General features: G+C 36.0%; 1 protein-coding gene across 1 annotated transcript; it reads right to left on the bottom strand.

The window, feature by feature from the left end:
- Nucleotides 1–665: 665 nt before the first annotated feature.
- Nucleotides 666–1,883, bottom strand: LOC125580075. The gene is made up of 4 exons (XM_048744042.1): nucleotides 1,797–1,883; nucleotides 1,601–1,720; nucleotides 1,009–1,242; nucleotides 666–806 (listed from the first exon to the last, which is right to left on the bottom strand). Exons 1-4 carry the CDS (start codon nucleotides 1,881–1,883, stop codon nucleotides 666–668), a joined length of 582 nt encoding a protein of 193 aa, XP_048599999.1.
- Between the last annotated feature and the right edge of the window lie 13,546 nt (nucleotides 1,884–15,429).

Here is a 15,429-nt window from a genome sequence, read left to right as displayed (position 1 = left end):
ATGTCCTCGGAATAACGGTATTCCGAGGACATACCGACGAGAATGGTCGTCGGAAATTTCTCGTCGGAAAGTAAAATTTCCTCGGAATTTCCTCGGAAAATTCTGAGGGAATACCGAGAATTAAAGATTCCGAGGACATTCCGAAGAAACATTTCCTAGGACTGTTCGTCGGTATCTCCTCAGATATTTCCGATGGAACGGTCCTCGGAAACATTCTGAGAGAAAAGAGGTATCGGAATATTCCGACGAAATTTGGCCGTCGGAATATTCCGAGAAACCTTTGCCGTCGGAATATTCCGAGGAAGTGCATCCGTCGGGATATTCCGAGGAGATATGCCCTCGGAATATTCCGAGGAACTTCGGCCGTCGGAATATTCCGAGAAACCTTTGCCGTCGGAATATTCCGAGGAAGTGTATCCGTCGGGATATTCCGAGGAGATATGCCCTCGGAATATTCCGAGGAAGTTGTCGTCAGAATATCCCGAGGGATACACTTCCTCGGAATATTCCCAAAAATAATTTTTTTTTTAATTAAAAATTTATTTTTTTTAATTGAAATCTGAAAATATAAATTTAAAATTGAAATAGAAAACATATTAGATAATATTCAAAGTTGTACATACCAAAATAAAACATTCAAAGTTTTTTTTTTTTAAAGAAAGAAACTACGGGAACTGCTCGTTCGGGTACATCCTCTTCATCATCTCCACCATTTGCTCGTTCTGCTTCCTCGTTGCCTCCCATCCCGCCTCTTGATCCGCCATCTTTTGCTCCAACGCAGCTATGCAGTCATCTTTGTCCTTCAACTGGTCCATAAGCACTTCTGGATCAACATAGGGCTGTGGTGCAGAAGGAGGAACCAACCGGGCTCGACGACCCAAACCGACCAAACTTCCCTTCTTCTTTGGAACCGACTGAAATAGAAAATAAACAAATTTAAATAATAGAAAAGATGATAAAATGAAAATAAAGAAATAAATGAATTGAACTTTTTTATGAAGAACATACCGATTCAATGATTTCGTTGATTCGAATCCAGGACAAGTTAGTCGAAGCCGTCGAAGTGGTGTCCAGGTCGGTATGAAGCTGAGATAGACGGGTCTCTTCATCTTCCTTCTGAGTTTCGATCAGGTTGAGCACATCCCTCACAACACCATCATCAATCTCCCCGGTGTGCTTGTTGGTATGCGTCGTCTTCATTAGGACGAAATCATCAACCGACTCGCCATCATTTTCATCCGCCTTGAAAAAAAAAAAGTTAAACAAACATTAGAAATTAGAAGAAATGCATAAAAATAAAATAAAAATACTTAAATAAAAAAAAAGATTGAACTTACCAAGCGATCCCCCAGAGTGGCAATAGTCTGGGCACCCAAATTGTGCTTGTACATACCCTTCCCTCCACGAACGCTCTTACGGTTGGCGGAGTTAGTCACGGAGGTAGCTTTCGTCTAGTCCTTATCCCAATGCACACACAACTCCTCCCAGACCGTGCTGTTGATCGATTTCGGGACCTTTTAATAAAAAAATATAAAATAGTTTAATAAATCCAAAAAATGTTTAATAAATTCAAAAAATTGTTTAATAAATTAAAAAAAACCTGGTTGATGAGCCACTTCTGCTTCCACTCGTAGATCTGCTTCCCATAGTTGTCCATAACTTTATGGACGAAGGCATCACGGATAAAGTTCGTGTGATCGGGATTCCAGGTGAACTCTTGCTGAAAAAAAAAACACAATTTGTAGAAATTTTATATTAAAGATTAAAAATATAAGTTAAAAAATTAGAATACTTACCGCAAACTGACGAAACCACATCTCCTGGTCCTCGGCAGGGCAGTGAGTGAAAGTCGGATATCCCTTGCTGAGGTTCGAGTACATCATATTGTTGATCCATGTGATGATCCCGTTCCCGGATCGGTTGAACCGAATATAAGAAACAAATTATTAATAATGAATCAGAAATGAAAAAAAAAGACTTTTAATTACCATGTTTGACGTCGTCCCTTTGGACACGGAGTGAGATAGGGAAGATGCTCACGGCCGGGCTATTGAACCAACTGGGCAACAGTCATCACTCCCGGAACGACTGGAGGAGCGGGAGAGGGTGCAGCAACGGGAGGTGGTGCAGCAACGGGAGGGGGTGCAGCAGCGGGAGCAAAAACCGGAGCGGGAAATGAAGAATCCCGACAGTGGCTGCTCGACCCCCGAGAGTGGCTGGACGAACCCTGAGAGTGGCTCACCGTACCTCTACGACCTCGTGGTGAGGCACGACGAGATAGAGACCGGGTCTGATCACCAGTAGACCTGTAAATTAAAAAAAATATATATTTTAAAATAGTTTTAATAAATATTAATTGAAAAAATATTTAAAATAAGTTATAATAAATATATAAATTAAGAAAAACATATTTAAAAATAGTTTTAATAAATATTAATTGAAAAACATATTTAAAAATAGTTTTTATAAATACAAAAAATAATAAAATAGTGTTTATAAATCAAAAAAATGCTTTATAAATACAAAATTAGTTTTAATAAATATAAATATTTTTATAAATATGAAATAATCTCTTATAAATCCAAAAATCGAATTTATATACAAAAAATGTTTTGTAAAATCCAAAAAATCAAATTTATATACAAAAAACGTTTTGTAAAACCCAAAAATCTAATTTATATACAAAAATCGATTTTATAAATACAAAAATAATAATAAATTTATAAAAAAGTTCTAAATCAATTCAACACAACAAATTATCCAACCAAATCACAATTTTAAACCTATTACACAACCAAATCACAATCCTAACCAATCACTCTATCAAAAATCTATCAAAAAACTTCTAAAATCATCAAATCTACATAAAAACCTAACAAATAGAACCTAAGAGAGTGGGATAGGGTCCTTACATGATTTGTGTAGGTTTAGAGAGGATTCGCCTGAGAGATCGTCGCGAGAGAAGGGGGAGATCGCCGGAGAGGAGAGAGATCGCTGGAGAGGAAGAAGAGAGAAATGGGAAAGAAGAAGTGTTTCGTCTTTATAAAACCTAGGGTCCGACGGAAACAATCCGTCGGAATTTCCTCGGTATTTTCAATTTTCGCGAAATATTTGGCGGCTGGTTTGCCCGGTTAAATGAAAATATACCGAGGAAATTCCGACGGACACTTAAATATCCATCGGAATTTCCTCGGTATGTTCATTAATTCGAGGAAAAAGAATATCCTATGCATGTATTTCTATTGGTTTATATTGTTCCTCGGAATTTCCTCGGACTATCCCGAAAAAATTCCGAGGAACACATGTTTGGGTTTTCAAAACATCAATTTTTTTTGCCCTATATCATTTCTTATACAAATGCAATGCATACCATTGAGGAATATTTGTATAGATGATCATAAACTATGAAATAACAAAATTTCAAAACGAATTGTAAGTATTCCTTTTACCGTTCAACCGCTTTTCTGCCATGAAAATCCTGTACATATGTTGACAATAATATAATTAATTAAGATTTAAATTTCAACTTGTTAAAATAAAAATTTGTAAGCTAATTTATTTACCTCTCATATTGAAGAACATCTTCGCAGTTGGTGAGAAAATATGTTTGCAAATGACTGCGCTCCTGCTCAGTAAGTCGACGGTCCTTTGGTTTTCTGCTAAGTCGTCCAACATCTGTGAAGATGTCTGGAACCGTAACATGATATGTTGCCCATTCGCCTCTATCATCATGCCGAGCAGATCTTCTTTTTTTGGTCTGCACTTCTGCTGGAAAGTAGAACTCGGCAAAGTTTGAAGTTTCTGAATTTATCATCTGTGCGATTATAGAACCTTCCACCCTACTATAATTTTTCACCATCTTCTTCAAATGGTACATATACCGCTCATACAAATACATCCATCTATACTGCACAGGACCACCAAGTTCCAATTCTCTTGCCAGGTGAATAACAAGATGCTCCATAACATCAAAAAATGATGGAGGAAATATCTTCTCAAGGTTGCACTGAATCACGGCTATGTTAGTTTTCAAATTTTCAATACCTTCAAGAGTTACTGATCTCGTGCATAAATCGCGGAAGAAAGCACTAATCCCTGCAATTTCTTCATGAACATTCCGTGGTAATAGTTCCTTGAAGGCAAACGGAATGAGGCGCTGCATCATTACATGGAAATCGTGACTCTTCAAGTCAATAAACTTTCCTTCCTTTCTGTCGATACAGTTACACAAATTTGATGCGTAACCGTCTGGAAATTCCACATCGTTTGAAATCCAATCAAAGAACGCATCTTTTCCCTCTGCATCAAGTCGGTATATGGGAAAAGGAGCCCTACCATTCTCATCACCATGAAGTTCTGAACGAGCACATATATCGACTCAAATCCAGTCTTGACTTCAAATTATCCTTTGTTTGACCTTGAACGTTAAGGATCGTGTTCATGAGATTGTCAAAAACGTTCTTCTCAATATGCATGATATCTAAATTATGCCTCAGCAGATGATCCTTCTAGTATGGCAGATCCCAGAAAATACTCTTTTTGTGCCAGTTATGTAGCTCTCCAACCGCACTGACTCGAATGTTTTCATGTCCACCTACATTTGGCGTCCTTTCTGCATCAAAATACCTAAACTGCTTCAACAAATCTTTCCCACTAACTTCCTCAGGTGGACCATCAAACACCTGCTTGTTCTTCGTAAACGAAGTCTTACTCCTGCGGTATGGATGATCAGGTGGTAGAAATCGTCTGTGACAGTCAAACCAACACGTTTTCCTTCCGTTCTTTAGTTGGAAAGCATATGTGTCATCTTGACAATATGGACATGATAGCCTTTCATGCGTTGTCCATCCAGATAACATACCATATGCTGGAAAATCACTTATTGTCCACATAAGTACTGCCCGCATTTGAAAGTTTTCTTTACATGAAACATCGTATGTTTCAGCACCTTGAGCTCATGGTTGTTGCAACTCATATATTAGTGGCTGAAGAAACACATCAAGTGATCTCTTAGGATGCTCTGGTCCGGGAACGAGAATGGAGAGAAACAAAAACTCTCGTCGCAAGCACAAGTTTGGCGGTAAGTTGTATGGTGTAAGAATGACTGGCCATAGAGAATACTATCTTCCACTCTTGCCAAACGGGCTGAAACCATCAGTACATAATCCAAGGTAGACATTTCTTCTCTCATACGCAAAGTCGGGATATTTTGATTGGAAATGCTTCCAAGCTTTTGCATCTGAAGGATGTCTAATCTCACCATTTGTTGAATGCTCCGCATGCCATCTCATTGGTTGCGCTGTGCGTTCAGACTGATACAACCTCTACAACCTTTCCGTCAAAGGCAAATACCACATCCTTTTAAATGGCACTGGAACTCTTCTACTCGTAGCTTTATAACGAGCCTTTCCACAAAATTTGCATGTAACCCGCTCTTCATTCGCCCTCCAATAAATCATGCAGTTATCGTTGCATTCATCTATTACCTGATACGATAAACCAAGACCAGCTACCAGTTTCTGAACCTCGTAGTATGAACCAGGGGCTACATTATCCTCATGTAGAATACCTTTTACAAAATCAGCAATCGCATCCACACAGTCTTTAGCCAAATTATAATATGTTTTAATGCCCATCAGTCTTGTTGCAGATGATAAAGCTGAATGACCATCTCTGCAACCTTCGTACAAGGGTTGCTTTCCAGCATCCAACATATCATAAAATCTCATAGCTTCTGCATTGGGTAAATCTTCCCCTCTAAAATGATCATTTACCATCTGCTCAGTACCTACATCATAATCTACATCCATTCTAATTGGTTCTTCTAACCTAACCGCAGGCTGAGGTTCGCTAGTACTGCCATATTCATAATCAGTTTCTCCATGATGATACCAAATTTTGTAACTTTGTGTAAACCCATTCAAATATAGATGAGTCCAAACATCTCACTCTTTAATAATCTTTCTATTTTTACAATTAGAGCAAGGACATCTTAACATACCCGTTTCTGCTTCCGGTTGTCATTGAACTAACCCCTTGAATTCGGTTATACCTCGTTGGTATTCTTCCGTAAGCAATCTCGTGTTCGGATCCAAATGAGGTCGATCGATCCAAGAACGATAATAATTTGAAGAAGACATGTTTTTTTCAATCAAATTCGTGTGTAAATATAGTATGTGAGAGGATGAAGAAATGGAGTGAATGAAGAGGTTGGGGGTGCGGGTATTTATAGATGAAATGCTGCCGATAGTACCGAGGAAATTCCGATGGAATACCGATGGCAACGGCTCTTTCCACGGAATTTCCTCGGAATTTTTAAAATCCCCAACGGCTCTCCAACGGCTATAATATATCCTCGGATATTCGTCGGTGTTTTCCGAGGAATATGCCTTCCTCGGTATTTCATCGGTATATTCCGAGGAAATTCCGAGGAAACCCAAAATTTGGGTTTCCTCTGAATTTCGTCGGAATATTCTGAGGATCTCATTTTCCGTCAGAATGTCCGTCAGAATTACGATGTTTTCTTGTAGTGAATATATTATGGATTAATTTAAATAAGTTACTCATAAAAATCCATTAGAATTAATTTCAAATCATTATATATAGGAACTAGGATCGGCCCGCCCTACGGGCGGGTTATACTTTACTTGTGATCTAGATTATTATTTTGTATGATTTTGTGTTTTATGTTTTAAGTTTTCATTTTCAAGAGATGTATATGATAATGAGTTTTGTCTTTTATAAAGTTTTAGGTGAGGAGGGATTATATGTGATAATATATATTTTGCTTATGTTACAATAGTTGTTTATGTTGTTCAAAAAACAATTAACTTTATGATACTATATATTAGTTAAATTTTACCTACTTTATTAAATTATTTGATATATAATGTGTGTTGAATTTGATGATAGTATATTATATTTATCTGTAATTCAATGAAAACATCAAAATATTGAAATTGAACAAAATATATGAAAGATGAATACATTTTTTAAAAGATGATTTTTTTATGTTTATATAAAAGCTATATATAATAGTTATGTTATTATTATTTAAGAGATGAACATATAATGGAGTACGAATCAAAAACAATTGTTTCGTGTTAAGAACATCTCCAAAAGCAATTTCAAAATTTCAAATATATATTTTTAATGGACCTACGCGCGGGAATAATTTTCTTATTATTTTTGTTTTTATAATTGATGTTTTATTTTTTATTTTATGTGTTAATATTGTTTAATGTCAGGAACTCAATCCAATCTTGTTGCTATTAACTAAATTTTATAATTAAACTTATTTTGGGGTTGCATATATATCTATTGATTAGTTTTGTTTTAGGTTATCTTAATTTATTTATAATTTTATTTATTTTGTCATTTTTTTGTATTACATCTATACTTCTGGCCATGCAAATCTATAAAAAAATTATGATTACATCAGTATAGAATCTATAGTTAATTTTGTTTTAGAATTCATGAGTTTTTTTAACACATTTATTTGAATAAATCTTTTTGTTTATATTAATACAAAATTTTTTCTTTTTTTTGTTCTTATGTTTTTTTTTGTTATATCTGGTTTATATGTTTTCCAATTATCTGTTGTGGTTTATCTTAATATTTTGTTTCTTTGATTTTAATGATTTAAAAGAAAACTGACATATTCACTTATTTAAAATTTCCGTAGAATTTGATTTGATGAAATGTGAACTTGTTTTAAACATCTTTTAAAGAGAAACATATATGTGCTTTATGTGCTTTATGAAAGTACGACCTATATGTTTTAAATATCTTTTAAAGAGAAACATATATCTTTTAAAGTTCGTAAACTCGTATGACTTGCATCCTATTTTTCTATTTTCACGTACAAAATTAACAAACTCGTCTTTGTGCCGGTATCTAGAAGTGGGCTTTCGAGTGGGCTGTTGTAATAAAGCTAGAGCCGAGGCCCACTAACAGTCACCTGACCAACTCTAACCTAATTTTTTTTCTTTTTCGACACCAAGAATCAAACAAAATCTCCTTTGTCTTCCTCTATTTTTTTTTTGAGCAATCGTCTTCCTCTATTCTTCATACCTAATATTTTCCTCATCTTCATTAACCTCCAAGCTCATCCTAGCACCAAATCCGTTGCCACTGTTTTGTCTCAACAGAACTCCAAATCTAATCATCTCCAACAATCTTTAGTCTCCATCTGAGATTGAATTAAGCTAAGCTTCTTATTCCTTATCTGATTTTGTTGCGATGACAATATCAGCGACTCCGTTTCTATAGAGGCCCGACTTACCGGATGGTTAAAAATCCAGTCGATCCCGATGTGTCTCCCATCGCTAATTTTTGTATTCCTCCGACGATTTTATCTCTGTGGTAAGCACATCCATATTTGGTTGAGTCAGCTTGAGAGAGATTCGCGAATCTCACTCATACCTCCTTAATCGATCAAAGCTCTCCTTTCTAGATTTGACTCAGATGTCGATCCCGACCTGTAACTCTCGTCGACTTCTTTGAGAACAACAGTCTGACCAACCAAATCAAGGTTCGAGACCTGAGCTTCCAATATATTTTCGGGCGAACTTGGACCATCAAGCTTAGGCTCTTCCAGTGAGACTCATGTACGCCTCTCTACCTTCTTCTTTCACATTCTGCTCAAAGAATTTTTTTTATGGTTGTGTGGAATGAAATGATGATGTTCACGGGTTCCAAGCTCACCTTTTATAGCAGAAGATTCAACGACTGGAAGAAAAAAGATATTCATTGAATGAGGAAACATGGAAGGGTGGGTAATTAAGAAGGTTGTCAATGGCAACATTGAATGCATCCCTTAACGGTCCGGTTTCCCTTTGCCGTCGAGAAGGAATACAGACAAAGCGACACAAATGACAGCTCTTACCAAAGATTGGCTGTAAAATTCGTCTCTCATAACCTATCTGAAACTCCATGGTCGGTTTAACAAATCAGAGTTTGAAGAATATCATGAAACCTTAAAAATAGATGATTGCAATATTGTCAATATTGGGCTTCTACAATGTTTTCAGTTTCGGCTCAACTCTATAACAAAACTGAAAGTAGTAGTCCACTCTATAAATGAAACGCAGAGTATTAATAGAAGGGACACGTGTCGGCTTCTCAGGACTCGACTTTGTGACATGGATGCTGAGGTGGCGCAACAGGAGGGAGGCAAACATTTTTTTATATATATAGATATGTGAAAAGTCATTTAGATGTGAGTATTCAATCATTAATTATAAATTCTACTATATGATATATAGGTTTATAATTTAAAAGATTAAAAATTGAAATTATTTTTAATGAAATTATGTGTACGAATTACAAATTATCTATAATATATCTTAGATTTTGTATTTAATCATTTACTCATGAAATCTATTAGACTTAATTTCAAATGACACCATATAATAATCATTTAGTTTTGAATAAAAATGAGTTTTAATGAACTATTTGAGCTTAATTGCAGAACACTATATTTAGAAATCTATGACACATGATTTACAAATAAAAGATCTGATAACATTTAGTTCAAAAACAAAATCTAAAATCATTAAATGAATAATACCAAATTATGGTTAAATTTTAACTTTAAAAAGTCAATCATTATATAACACCTCTTTAGTTTTAAATAACGTTAATTAGATTTTAGTAACACTAAATTTTAATATATATATTAAATATTTACAAAATACCAAATGCAATAATAGTAAATTTTAAATCAATTTCATTAATAGAAAAAGCAACATATAGTCGTTAGATTTGGACTATATTAAAATCCTCTCTCTCTTTTTTAAACAAAGAACATTTATTCTTAAACTCCCTCCTAAAAATGTCTTTGAATCATAAATACATCACTGAAAGAGCTCTGCATCATCCGATTGCAATATATATATCTCACTGTCAGATTTGGTTCTTGTTAAAACAATCAAACGTAGTAGAGAACTAGAACCTCAACCAATAAGATCACTCAAACGGAAATAAAAGAAGGTGGTCGATTGAAAAATCATAGTGTCTCTGAGAACTTGAAACTTAGCAAAACAATCATCATCATCATCATAATCAATATCAGCTGCGTTATGTCATCATCTATCTGGATATTTTTATAACGCCCCGACCGCCCACAGCTAATGGGCCACCCACGCCCGCTCACTCGGCCCGTGGGCCCATCCCGTTCAAGCGATCGTTCCGTTAATTTTTCTAAAGGCTCGAAATCATTTTTTACTGACCCTGCAATCACCACCCGACCTTTTCCCATGCTTTGGCCTCACTTGCACGCTATCGCGAATCACTTCCCGGTAGGTCACCCATCCTTCCACTACTCCAGCTCAAGCACGCTTAACTCTATAGTTCTTTCAGGATGTGCTCCGAAAAAGGTAAGTCAACTTTTGGTGACATAGGTAGTCAAATCAATTCTCTTAAGCCTTTCCATATACCACAACTCGGGATAATACAATTCACCCCCTCTCAAAGAACGCAACGTCCTCGTTGCGCCCCACGACAGGTCTCAAGACGCCTCTCGGGTCAGAACCGAGATGGCTAACCAGCTCTGATACCACTTATAACGCCCCGACCGCCCACAGCTAATGGGCCACCCACGCCCGCTCACTCGGCCCGTGGGTCCATCCCGTTCAAGCGATCGGTCCGTTAATTTTTCTAAAGGCTCGAAATCATTGTTTACTGACCCTGCAATCACCACCCTACCTTTTCCCATGCTTTGGCTTCACTCGCACGCTATCGCGAATCACTTCCCGGTAGGTCACCCATCCTTCCACTACTCCAGCTCAAGCACGCTTAACTCTAGAGTTCTTTCAGGATGTGCTCCGGAAAAAGTAAGTCAACTTTTGGTGACATAGGTAGCCAAATCAATTCTCTTAAGCCTTTCCATATACCACAACTCGGGATGTTACAAGTTTCTTCTGATTTGTAATAATGGTCTAGCATTCTTAATTGCTTATCATAGATTCTGTTTTTCTTCAATGATTTATAGGAGACAATAGGCAAGACGGTTAACGTTGAGTAGCTTCCGGCCTGGTGTGAACGCAGTGGAGGTTAAACAGCTTTTGGAGAGTATCACTGGCTCGGAAACTATTCACGCGATCAGTCTTAAAGAGATTAAAGGTGGTGGTAAATTTTATGCGTTGGTTCAATTTACAGAAGAGACACATGCGAAGAAACTCCTCACGTGATCCACCGAAGTCAACACACCCTATCGTCTACGAAAAACAGAACCAACATGTTGATGATGAGTATGAGATGTTAAACTTCAGCAGAGATGGGTTTGATGAATGGATAAAAACTACAGATTTTACATCATGTTCTCTAATTGGTTAGTCATCTGCCATTATTTTAAAGTTTCCCTATGAGCGCAAGGTTGATTTCAAAAATAATCAACAATTTCCCCTTATATTATATTACTATGGAATCGGGGTTTTCATATTCATCAAATACCAACAGCCTTGCCCTTGTTGTTGATCCACCTCCAAAAATCGATTTGCCTTTTGAGATTTTGTTTAGTGTTAATTCATTGGTGCATAATGCGTGTTTTCCTGCCACAAGTCTTGATACTGAGTTTTATCTGTTTCTTGATCCCAAAACACACGACAGAGCGCATTCATTGGTTATGCTCTTCAAAAGTTATTGTGCCTTGGAAAATGTTCGTATGCTCATGTTGCTTGGCTCACCCAAGAGTACTCAGAATGGAAGAAGAAAGAAAAGCCTATGCAATCGACTTTAGAATATAAACTTGGCCTTTTTAATATACGTAGGGTTAAAGTTACACCAACTAGAGTGTACGTCTCTGGACCGGAGCCTTATGAGTCAAATCGTGTCTTCAGTCCAGAGAAGTACACTCGCGTAGGTGTAATTTTGACCCTACGTATATTAAAAAGTTCACGTTGATAGTGATTTCGTAGGCTTTTCTTTCTTCCCCCATTCCAAGGACTCTTTGGTTAGCCAAGCAACATGCTCATAGGAACATTTTCCAAGGCATAATAACTTTGGAAGAGCATAATCAATGAATGCTCTGTCGTGTGTTTTGGGATCAAGAAACTGATAAAACTCAGTATCAAGACTTGTGGGAGGAAGACATGCATTCTGCACCAATGAATTAACATTGAACAAAATCTCAAAAGGCAAATCAAATTCTGGAGGTGGATCAACAACAGGGGAAAGGCTGTTGGTATTTGATGAATATGAAAACTCCGATTCCATAGTAAAGATAATATAAGGGGAAACTGTTGATTATTTTTGAAATCAACCTTGCGCTCATAGGGAAACTTAAAAAAAATGGCAGATGACTGACCAATTAGAGAACATGATGTAAAATCGGTAGTTTTTATCCATTCATCAAATCCATCTCTGCTGAAGTATTACTTCTCATACTCATCATCAACATGTTGGTTCTGTTTTTCATAGATTTTGGGACCTCCTTTTAACTGAATCAAAAGAAGCTTTGAAGCCTTTTCTTGTGAGAGATGCCAATTGATTTGCCTGATGTTCTCAAAAGGTATCTTCATTCGGTAGTTTCACCCAAATGCACCGAGAAATGCAGGTTATGGTTGCCACTTCCAAAAGTACCACAAACACTGAACAGATATCTGAGTTTCTCGGGTGAACCAAAAAATACAAAGTACATGAGTAAACCATCAACATCATGTTCCATTGAATCTCTGTCTTTACTGTCAGTTTCATCTTTCCATTCATAAAATTTGAGACGATAGGGTGTGTTGACTTTGGTGGATCGCGTGAGGAGTTTATTCCCATCTGTCTCTTGTGTAAATTGAACCAACGCATAAAATTTACCACCTGGTCAACAGGAGTTTCTTGACTTAAAGAGACTCAGCCAAGTATGCGGCTAGGCTGGGACAATCTTTCGGTTCTTCTAAAGAGACGCTCAAAGTCAAAGCTGATGATATTGAGCTAATTCCTGATGTGGAGATCTTCTCTTTAGAGAAACGCTATCCAGGGAACGACTAGGAATAATGCATTCCCTCACGTTTCCTACCATTCACGAGGAATAAATTTTTCTTCTCGTTCCCTGCCATTCCTTTTTTTGTAGAGAAAGAACAAAAGTATTCCTTGTTAAATTTGAGAAAGAACAACCATTCTTTTTCATTACTGCAATTTATTCCTTTACGTTTCTTTTCTATTCGTTTCTCTTGTTTCCAGAATGGTCACCAGTCGAACCCATAGAGTTTTCATATGGAATTGGCAAGATATCTTCTGAGTTTGCTGAACTGGTGGCTAGGAAATGCAACATCAAAGGGGATTCTCCATCGATCTGCTTTTCAAATTACACATGGAGGGTACAAAGGAGCTTTGAGCTTGTGTGTAGAGACTAATTCTACACAATGTTTTGCATTACAAATTTTATCACATCAATTTTTTTATTATTTAGTTATAAATTGCTCCATGAAACTGCGTCTGGATCAATCTTATTTGTGATCCAAAACTCCAATGACGGACCGTTCACTCAGCTTTCCTGTAAGACCGCAAGCTGCTCCTCTCTAACAAAAGATAACGACACAAATATATTTACACTATGAGCGTTAAATGGTGGAGGCATTATATCCTCAATATTATTTCTTCTACCCACTCTCATCCTCTCTTTAGCTAAAAGATGAGTATTCCACAAGGCAAAGCTCGTAGGAAGAAGAAGCTTTGGAGTAATGAAGTTTTGGAGTTTCAGGAGAATAAAAAACAGAATAAATTTGTTCATGAGTTAATTCTTTTATAGGTTGCACATTGTTGTAAAAAAGGCCTTTTAATTAAATTTAAAGTTCAATTAAAAAAGAAAGAAAGATCAGTATTCCTTTCAAAGACACGCCACTTTGATAAAAATCTATATTCCTGTCGAGATTGACGTTAAAACCTTCCATGAATTAGAGCTCAAATCGTATATTTCAGTAAAAATAATGTGTGATTATGAAAAATATCAATGATAGATTTGTGTACATGTAAAGGGTATAGGTTTTCTCTTTTTACTATCTAAAATGCTACATTCCGTGCTTTAACTTTATTAGCAGTCTAACTTGGGTTTATATACGTTTTTCAGTTCTATTTTCCAGGACAAGTGTAGTTTAATATAGTGTAATCCAGTTTTGTTATATTTGGCTATGTCGAGATGACTGTTGCAGTAACCAAAACTGTAGTTCCCGAGTCTGTGTTGAAGAAGAGAGTGAGGGAGGACGGAACAATCTAATGCACCCTGAAAATCATAAGTGGAATGAGCTAGGTCCATATGTTGGATCCAATTGGTGTCAAAATATATGCCTTCTCTATGATAACATTCTGATGCACCTTGGTTTTCAGGGGATAGGGAAGCATGACATCATCTATGTGGACGATCTGATCCCACATTTGGTAGAACATGTGTGTTATAAAGTGTGCCTAGACGAGCCCTAGGCTAGAGGTGAAGTTACTTGGAGCCGGCGGTGATTGTGGAAGTTGATGAGAATGAAATTAAAGAAGATTTTGGAGGAGATGGGGCTGGTAAAGTGTTTGTGGAAGATGAAGAGTATAATTATGATGATGAATGGATTTTTAGTTTTAAAGTTTTGTTTTCAGCATAGTTGACTTATTTTAAATAGTTTATTGTTCCGTTGTTTTCTGTTACCAAAATACTTTTTTGACATTTGAAAGTACACACTTCAGTTCTTAAACTTTGGAAAATTTAAACAATTTACACTAGCAGAAGCTTAGTGACATGATTCAGAAGTAATCGCTAAGAGGAGAAAAACAAAAACAAGTAAAAATTAACAACTAACAACGAAATAAATTTATTTAAACTTCAAAATAAAATCACATTGTTTAAACTTAAGAAGCAAACATATTCGTAATTAAACTTCAATGCAATTGTCAAAACAGAAAAAAACAAAAATATTGACCAAATACCAAAAACATATATTCAACTAAATATTTGAGTTAATGATTCATTTAATAGATAATTATTTTAGGTACTCAATAATATCTTGTGTATTTTTGGTTTTTCAGATATTTATTTGGGTTTGAGTTTGGTTCGGATAAAACTCATAATCCAAAATACCGTAGAACAAGGCACGTTCGGTATTTATGTTGGGTTTGGTTTGGATTCATTTTTATCGGATCGGGTTCGGTTCTGGTTTTTGTATCCGGTTTATTCGCCCAGTTATATATCAAATTAAAAAAAATTTGTGTGAATTCTAACATATGCAAGATATTTTGGATTCTAATTTAAATAAGTTATAAATAGAATATGCTATATATTATGGATTATTTTAAATAAGTTACTAATAAAGATCCGTTAATTTCAAATGATTATATTCAAAATTGTTGCAAAGTCATTTAGATGTTATTATTCAATCATTGATTCTTACTTCTACTATAAGATACATTGGTTTATAATTTATAATATTAAAAATTGAAATCATTTTAAATGAAATTATG

This window comes from Brassica napus, chromosome C1 (genome assembly GCF_020379485.1).
Source record: "Brassica napus cultivar Da-Ae chromosome C1, Da-Ae, whole genome shotgun sequence".
Lineage (NCBI taxonomy): Eukaryota > Viridiplantae > Streptophyta > Magnoliopsida > Brassicales > Brassicaceae > Brassica > Brassica napus.
Note: the sequence above shows the minus strand (reverse complement) of the source record. Positions and strands in the feature narration are given on the sequence as shown.

What these genes read in the sequence shown, in the direction of transcription:
- LOC125580075 (XM_048744042.1), bottom strand. Translation starts at nt 1,883, where the DNA reads ATGATGTACTCGAACCTCAGCAAGGGATATCCGACTTTCACTCACTGC. An exon ending in TGTGGTTTCGTCAGTTTGCG is followed by an intron (nt 1,721 to 1,796) that starts GTAAGTATTCTA and finishes TTTTTTTTTCAG; the next exon opens with CAAGAGTTCACCTGGAATCC. An exon ending in TCAACGAAATCATTGAATCG is followed by an intron (nt 807 to 1,008) that starts GTATGTTCTTCA and finishes CTTATGGACCAG; the next exon opens with TTGAAGGACAAAGATGACTG.